The sequence below is a fragment of the Calliphora vicina genome, chromosome 3 (assembly GCF_958450345.1).
Source record: "Calliphora vicina chromosome 3, idCalVici1.1, whole genome shotgun sequence".
Classification (NCBI taxonomy): Eukaryota; Metazoa; Arthropoda; class Insecta; order Diptera; family Calliphoridae; genus Calliphora; species Calliphora vicina.
Genome location: NC_088782.1, coordinates 27,909,299 through 27,917,749, shown reverse-complemented (window position 1 = coordinate 27,917,749; position 8,451 = coordinate 27,909,299). Strand labels below are relative to the sequence as shown.

At 35.2% G+C, this 8,451-nt stretch overlaps 1 protein-coding gene across 2 annotated transcripts in view; it reads right to left on the bottom strand.

Moving 5' to 3' along the window:
* Nucleotides 1–1,115: 1,115 nt before the first annotated feature.
* Nucleotides 1,116–8,451, bottom strand: part of sls (sallimus) — a 131,115-nt gene continuing 123,779 nt past the window's right edge. For both annotated transcript variants that reach the window (XM_065504065.1, XM_065504064.1), the window contains 7 exons: nucleotides 6,614–8,423; nucleotides 5,517–6,547; nucleotides 5,130–5,435; nucleotides 4,748–4,852; nucleotides 2,643–2,837; nucleotides 2,265–2,567; nucleotides 1,116–2,136 (listed from right to left, as the gene is read on the bottom strand). In XM_065504065.1, coding sequence (XP_065360137.1) covers nucleotides 1,952–2,136; nucleotides 2,265–2,567; nucleotides 2,643–2,837; nucleotides 4,748–4,852; nucleotides 5,130–5,435; nucleotides 5,517–6,547; nucleotides 6,614–8,423 — 3,935 coding nt within the window. In that variant the 3' untranslated portion in view covers nucleotides 1,116–1,951. The remainder of the gene's footprint in view (nucleotides 2,137–2,264; nucleotides 2,568–2,642; nucleotides 2,838–4,747; nucleotides 4,853–5,129; nucleotides 5,436–5,516; nucleotides 6,548–6,613; nucleotides 8,424–8,451) is intronic.

The following is an 8,451-nucleotide window of genomic DNA, read 5'->3' as shown; positions in this document are numbered from 1 at the left end:
AGGAAAGGCAGACTAAAGATTTATTTTATGTAATGACAAGAAAAGTCAGAAAGCAACAGAGTTGTGTTTTTTAGTAGTAGCATTTGTGTAATGCAGTGTTGTCATATAAGAAAATTAATTTTATTGTTAGATTAATATTAATTAAAATATAACATATTTTGTATTTTATCAAAAATATGTCTCAAGAAATCGAGAGAAATAAAAAAGGAATATGTGAAAGGAGTTAATCCAACGATATAACTCATTAATGCATCACAAATATGCTTTTTATATATTTTTTTTGAAATTGAATATGGCAATACTAGTGTAAATACACATAGTGTTACCATCTCGAAATAATTTAACCCTTAAATGCATTATAGATACATTTTTAAGTTTCTGTTAAATATAACGACAATCTGCATGCGACAAGTAAATATGTATGTAAATTGGTTTTTTTTCCAAATTTCTAATTACATATTACATTCACACATAATTAACTTACTTTCTTTTTTTATAAAATTGGGTTTTGTTTGTCAATATTTTTATGAATAGGACAAAACAAAAAATTTAGAACAATAAACTGGATTTTCGATTCTTACCTCCGGCATCCTAAATGAAGGTATAGGCCAATTGACAGTACTTGGACGATCCAAATAATTCCTCCTTAGTGATGTTAAACAACAAACAAAAAATAAATGTTAACCAGTCGATGCAAATTTTGAAGTTCTCCTGGATTTCTAAATTTGTTGTCAACCAGTAACACCTAGATTTTTGACCTATATCTCGATAACTAAGTCTTTAATATATTCAGTATGGATATCTAATGATTGATATTTCAAAGTTCTTTGAAATGTTGAATATAACGCCATAGTAAGTCTGACCAACAATGGCTCAAAATCGGGAAAAATATGTTTTCGCCGATTTTTGGTGAAAAAAAAAATCATAAAATTTTATTTCACCAATAAATTAAAAAAAAATTCAATTTTGTTTACCTAAAAATATTTAAAATTTTTATTTTAGAGTATAATTTGGTGAAGGGTATATAAGATTCGACACAGGCGAATATAGCTCTCTTACTTGTTTTTTATTCATTCTAGATCCCCCAAAATGTTAAAAAATAAAACGTTTAAATGTTATTTTTATATAATATTATTTATTTATTTATTTATATTTGTATTTATGTCTTAAATAAAAATATGCATTTTCGTTTTTAGAAAAAAGTTATAAAATATGTATTTAAAAGCAATATTTATTTCTTTGCAGAATTTTACAAAATCGCACCTTTCATAAAAAACTAAATGGAAATAAATATTTCTTTTCTTTTTTTTTGGGGGATAGTTAAATTCGTTTAAATTTTATAAGAAAATTTATGAAAATGCATATTTTTTTACAATTTTCAAACTGTATTCATTCGTTTTTGTGATTTTTTTTAAAATGTATCACAGTTTACAATTAATAAAATGAAAGTGAAGAATCAAACAAATTAGTTTTTTTAATTTAAAAAAAATAGTAAAATTTAAAAAAATAAAACAATTCATATAAATTATGTAATATAGAAATTCAAATCAAATGGATGCTCGTAATATTATAAAACAAGTATTTTCAAGAAAAAAAATTTAAAAATTAAATTCTTCTTCGCTCGCTGTTGTTTAGATTTGTTTGTAAATTTTTTTTTCTGAAAAACTTGCTTTAATAATGCAGCCATTTTTTAAAAATGTTGAAAATATTACATAATTTTTACAAAAAAAAACTTAAATCTTAATGAACTAGTTAAATTTAAATTTTATTTTAATTTAGATGAGTTTTTTTAAAGTAGAAAAAATTCTATACTATTAAACTGAACTTATGAATTAGTAGTTTCGTCGTTTATGTTTTGTTTAAATGTTTTTTTGTTTGTTTAATATTTTACAATTATTTAGTTATATTGGTCATTAGTTTTTAGTATTCTGGTTTTTTTTTGGTTTTAGAATTATTTCGAATTCTTTTTCTTCTTTGGCATTTTAGCCCAAATGCGGAAGAAGTATTCATCGCGTCTTAATAATTTACCGCGAGCATATGAGTGAATGTCCGCATCCATATGATGGTCACGTAGCCAAGATGATGTGTTGCAGGAACTCATTTCAGTACGTGGTTCGTCTGGTAGACTTGCAAGACCTAAATATGGGAGAGAGATTAAAGAAATGTTATATTTTGATACAATTGAAATAAAAAAACTATCAAGGAATAAAGCTGATCTTTTGAGGTTATTCTTTCAGGGAAGGAACATTTGTTTTAAATCTTACCTGATGTTATAGCCTTGTATGGTTCTTCAGATTCCAACGGTTCACTTAGACCAATTTCGTTTTTGGCAAAGATACGTATCATGTATTCATGATTCTCTTGCAAGTCTCTGATTTGGAATTTCAGTACACCGGCCGGTACACGACCAACCTCAATCCACATGCTCTTCTTCATGTCACGTATAGCAATGTGATAGCCGAGCAGAGGCGCACCACCATCTGACTCGGGTATGCCCCATTCGAATACATGAGCATTGGCGGCAATAACTCTAGTCTCCAAGGGAGCTGTGGGTGGTGATGGAACCGCTGCACAAATAAAGATATAACAAATATTTATTGAAGTTGCTTTTCAAAATTAGATTTGGTGAGTTTAAAACTTACTTGCATGTGTTTTCAAGGCAATACTTTCGGTTACGGCTGGTGCACCAAGACCAGCTTCATTTTCGGCAGACACTCTAAACCAATATTCAGACTTTTCTTTCAAATTATCCACAGTGTATTGTAGACAATGGGCATCTAGGGTGATGACCTTAGTCCATGTTGTAGATGTAGACGAACGTTTTTCAATGCAATAGCCTGTGGGCGAAGTGAAAGAGTTATGAGATTAAAAATAATTGAGAAATCATTAAAAAGCGGATAGCAATTGTTTTTGTCATGCCCAATTTCAATGATATTTATCGGAGTTATATATGGTACATTTCCTATCAGAACGATGACTTCTTGAAATTAAAAAAAAGTCCGCAGCTAACAAATCGAAATTAACCCTAAAACTCTTTCAGAGTAATAATAAAAATATGGTCTTCGGCATCATGAATGACCAGACATCTGAATAATACTTATAATAATACTAATACTACATGTTTCTAGTCGGGTTTAATGGGTTTACCCATATTAAACCAAGTCACTTCCATATGGGGATAGGACAATTTCACAATTAATTCAGCATCGGCATTCTTAGTAGCTAAACTGAAACCCGACAAAGGTACAATAAAGTCAACTAAAGGTTTCTTTTCCATCAGCTTATCATAGGATATTTGCTCCTCTACTTTTAGATAGTATTTAGTAGCATCTACAGATTTAACCATTTTAACCCTTAAACGAACTTGGAGTCAAAATGAACCAAATCGTTTTGGCTTAATGAATAATGCGAAGTCAAAATGTAGCCTCCACGAATCGGGTTTGATGGGTTATCCCATATTAAACTAAGTCACTTCCATATTGGTATAGTACAATTTCACAATTTATTCTTAGTAGCCAAACTGACACCCGACAAAGGTACAATAAAGACAAAGGTACTTTCAGATAGTATTTATAAGCATCTGCAGATTTAGGCATTTTACCCCTTATACGAATTTCGGGTCAAAATGAACCCATCGTTTACGGCATAATGAATAAGACGACGTTTAACTGTAGCATCCACGAAGACTTCATGTGTCTAGTGACTTTCTCATTGGGAAGGGACAATTTACATCGAATTCAGCATCGGTATTCATAGTAGCCAAAGTGAAACCCGACAAAGGTATAACAAAGTCAACTAAAGGTTTCTTTTCCATCATCTTAGCCTAGGATATTTGCTCGTCTACTATGAGATAGTATTTAGTAGCATCTAAAGATTTAGCCATTTTAACCCTCAAACGAACTTGGGCTCAAAATGAAGCCATCGTTTTCGGCATAATGAATAATCCCCGAAGACTTCGTGTTTCTTATTGGGTGTTTCCCATCTTAAAACAAGTCTATTCCTCATTGCATCATTGCATCGGTATTTTTAGTAGCCAATTAGGCAAATGTACAGCAAACTCTCTACCACTAGCGTAGCCTAGGATGTTTGCTCGCTCAATTTGAAGGATGGTCTGATGGTTTAGCCTTTGTAACCCTTAAACGTACTTAGGGTCAAAATAACCCCATCGTTTTCGACATCATGAGTGACCATACGTAAAACTGTAGCCTACACGAAGACTTTGTGTTTCTAATTCAGTTTAATGGGTTTACCCTTCTTAAACCAAGTCACTTCCACATCGGGGTGCACAGTTAATTCAGCATCATGACATCCTCGCTCCTCACTCCCTTGAGGGAGTATTCAGTAGCATCTGAAGGTTTAGCATTTTTAATGGTAATTGTTTGGCGTTTACCATCAATGGATAGTTGAGCACGCTTGTCGAAAGTTATTTCTTTGCCATTCTTAAACCATTTAATCAAAGCATCTGCCTTGTCAAGCACAATTGTGAAAGTGGCTGTCTAACCTTCGGTAACTGTATCATCTTGTAAAGATTTAACAATTTCTAAACCAAATTAACCCTTAAACGTACAAGACGTCATGTTTCTCCAGTCAACAAGACAATGATTTGATAAAAAATATATAATATCATCTTTTGAATAGATAATATTTATTGAAATCGCTAATAAAAAATTCGAAAGTAGCAATTTTGTTTCAGTTTTGGAAAAGATTTTCCATTTTGGGAAATTTTCGCCATCTCTGACATACATACCTGTAATTTCTGAACCACCATTGTGAGCAGGTATTTCCCAATCAAGTGTAACACTTCTGCCAGTAATATCCGGACATCTGAGATTTTGAGGAGGTGAGGGAGGAGCTGTTAAAACACACAAATATGCAAACATTTAAAAATAAATTCATGTACTACATATTTTAATTATAGAAACAAACGAATAATAATTTAAATAAAGCATTTGGCCTAAAATAAAGCATTTTACATACCCAGACCCTCAGAGGCTCTAACTGCAAGTTTATATGTATTTAAGCAATCAATTTAAAGCAAAGCAATTAAGCAATTAACATTTTATATAATAAAAAGATTTAGATTTAGCATTAATATTGATTAAAAATAAAAAACAAATTTTCCAACTTACTTATTCTACGGCTGACGACTATCTTATCTTCAGTCTCAAGAGCTTCACTGATGCCAACTTCATTCTTGGCGTATATTCTAAAGGTGTAGGCCTTATTCTTAATAACATTTGTAACCAATATATTGGGTACATTGCCATTTGTACTGCCCAGTAGTCTATACTCAGTTTCATGGAATTCTTTAATCTCAACAATATATTCAATAATCTTGGAGCCGCCATCGCTTTCGGACTCTTGCCAAGACAGAGTAAAGCAAGTGTCATTCATGCCGGAGACATCAATGGGTGCTCTGGGCGCTGATGGTTTGGCTGTTTGGTTTAATAAGACATTGACATTTAGTAAATATAGAAATATTTCAGATTGTATTTAAAAAAAAATCAAAAACTTACCGAATTTCTTTGTAATTGCTATCGGCTCACTTTCGGTGGGCTCTGATTCGCCAATGGGATTAAGGGCTACAACTCTGAACATGTACTGTGAGTTCATGGAAAGTTTCTGTACGCAAAATGATGTAATGTCCCTGTCTATGTCGGCCACCTTCATCCATACATTATTCTGTACTTCGCATTTCTCCAATATATATTTGTTGATTTCCAAGCCACCATCATCAATGGGTGGTGTCCATTCAAGTTTAATGGAGTCCTTCTTAACGTCCTTGATGTCAAGCGATTGTGGACGACTGGGCTTATCTATAACCTTAATATTACATTCTACACTACTGGAGCCGGCTGTATTTTCAGCCACCAGTTTATAGCGACCAGAGTCTTCTCGTGTCAGTTTTTGAATGTTCAGTATAGTCTTGGTTTCTGTTGTAGTGATTTCGTTGATTTCAATGGTTTGGCGTTTGGTAGTCTTAAGCACGGTTGTTTCCTTGTACCAGGTTACCTTTGGTTGTGGATAAGCCTTAACTAAAGCTGGAATGGTCATATCGGAGCCAGTACGTAGTTTCAGAGACAAATACTTCTCCTCAATGTCAATGCTAGGCTTCTCTTGCAATGTCACACGACACGATGTCTCTACACTGCCCACTTCATTTTCAGCCACGCATGTGTACTCAGCTTCATCTTCGATGGTGGTCTTCTGAATTGTATATTTGGCCACACGATTCTCGTAACGCATGGTTGTGGTTTGTATAATCTTGCCATTTCTCTTCCATACCACTTTGGGTTCGGGCACACCTCCGAATACGCAGGAAAGTGTAATTTCTTTGTCGTGTTCGGTGGTGATGTCTTGCAGAGGCTCTTGAACAGTTGGTTTCTCCTTCTTAACCTCGGCTACCAAGCGTATGGGTGGCGACAAAGGTGATGGTGGTGAGGGTCCCACCTCATTAACAGCTATTGAACGGAACACATATTCAGTATCAATAATCAGTTTGCTTAGGGTGTAAGTTGTATCCTTGATCTTGCGAATTTCGGACCACCTGTAAATAAAATTAACGAATTATTAATATTTAAGGAGCTAGTAAATCCCAGCAATTTTTACTTACTTTTCAGTCTTAACATCTTTGTATTCCAAAATGTATTCCAAAATTTCCGATTTGCCATCATCCTCTGGTGCCTTCCAGAACAGTGTAATTGAGTCGTGCATTACTTCCAAAGGTTGAGGAGCGCCTGGGGCTGAGGGTTTACGCATTATAACCAAACGTAAGCTGGCCTCAGCTTCACCCACTGGATTGCGCAATTTAATGGTGTATTCATCTTCATCCTCTTCCACTACCTTGCGTATGGTCAATGAGGCTGACTGTTCATCAATGGTGGGTGTAACTCTGTTGGATTTAACAATAACCTTTTTGGATGTTTTCCATTCTGCTTCTGGCTGTGGAACGCCAGTGTATTTGATGGTCATTGTAACATCGTCGTTTTCCTTAACCTTAATGGTCTGATCCTTATCGGAGATAATTATGGGAGCGGTCTTAACCTCTTCTACGCATAAGTTTGTACTAGTGGTAACATTGGCGGCAGTGCAACTAACTTCTCCGGCATCATCGTCTTCGGCATCATGTATGACCAGACGTCTGACTGTAGCCTCCACGAAGACTTCGTGTTTCTTGTTGGGTTTAATGGGTTTACCCTTCTTAAACCAAGTCACTTCCACATCGGGATGAGACAATTTCACCGTGAATTCAGCATCGGTATTCTTAGTAGCCAAGGTAACATCGGGCAAGGGAACAATAAACTCAACCAAAGGTTTCTCTACCACCAGCTTAGCCTTCGATGTCTGCTCGCCCACTTTAAGGGAGTATTCAGTAGCATCTGAAGGTTTGGCCTTTTTGATGGTAATTGTTTGGCGTTTGCCATCGATGGATAGTTGAACACGTTCGTCGAAGGTAATTTCCTTGCCATTCTTAAACCATTTAATCAAAGCATCACCCTTGTCAAGTTCAACTGTGAATGTGGCTGTCTCACCTTCGGTAACTGTAACATCCTCTAAAGGCTTAACAATTTCTGGTGGCAATTCAATGACAGTAAGTTCAGCCTTGCAAACTTGATCAGCGAATTTACAAGAGTATTCGCCCTCATCTTGGATAGTGCAATTACGTATAAGCAGTCTATGGACTTTGCCGTCCTTAATGAAATCTACATTCTTCTTTTCGGGTGTGATCTTTTCGCCATCCTTGAACCATTGCATTTCGGTAACGTCTGTGGAAACTTCCACATCCAAAATGGCGGTATCCTTTTCAGTTACTTCATAGTCTTCCAAAGGCTTAATGAATTCGGGCTTGCGAGGCAATACTTCAACAGTGGATTTGGTTTCTTGATCCTTAACCTTGCAAGTGTAGTTGCCACTATCTCTCAAATTGGTGTTTTTAATTACCAATTTGTGGGTCTTGCCTTCTTCAACGACTACACGATGATCCATGCCGCTAAGCTCCTTGCCATTGAAGAACCATTTAGTAGAGACAACATGAGAAGTCTCACATTCCAGAGTCAAGGATTGAACCTCTTCGATGGATATCTTAGCCTTGAGTTTCTTGGTAAAGACAACTTCATCGACTTCCACAATAACACGGGCACCATGGGATGTCTTGCCTAGAGGATTACTAGCAATGCACTTGTAGTCACCGGAATCGGTATCGGGATTAGCATTCTTAATAATAAGTTCAATGTTTTCGCCATCGTAGACTTGTTGAATACGTTCGTTGGGATAGAGAGGATTGTTATTGAAGAGCCATTCAACTTCAGGCACTGGATTACCAGTTACCTTGGCTGGCAGGCGTATGACACCCTTCTGGGGAACATTTTGTTCCTCAAAACGCTCTACAAATAGTGGAGGTTCGGCATTGCCACTTGGTGGCTCTGAAAAATATAGAAATGACAAACATGA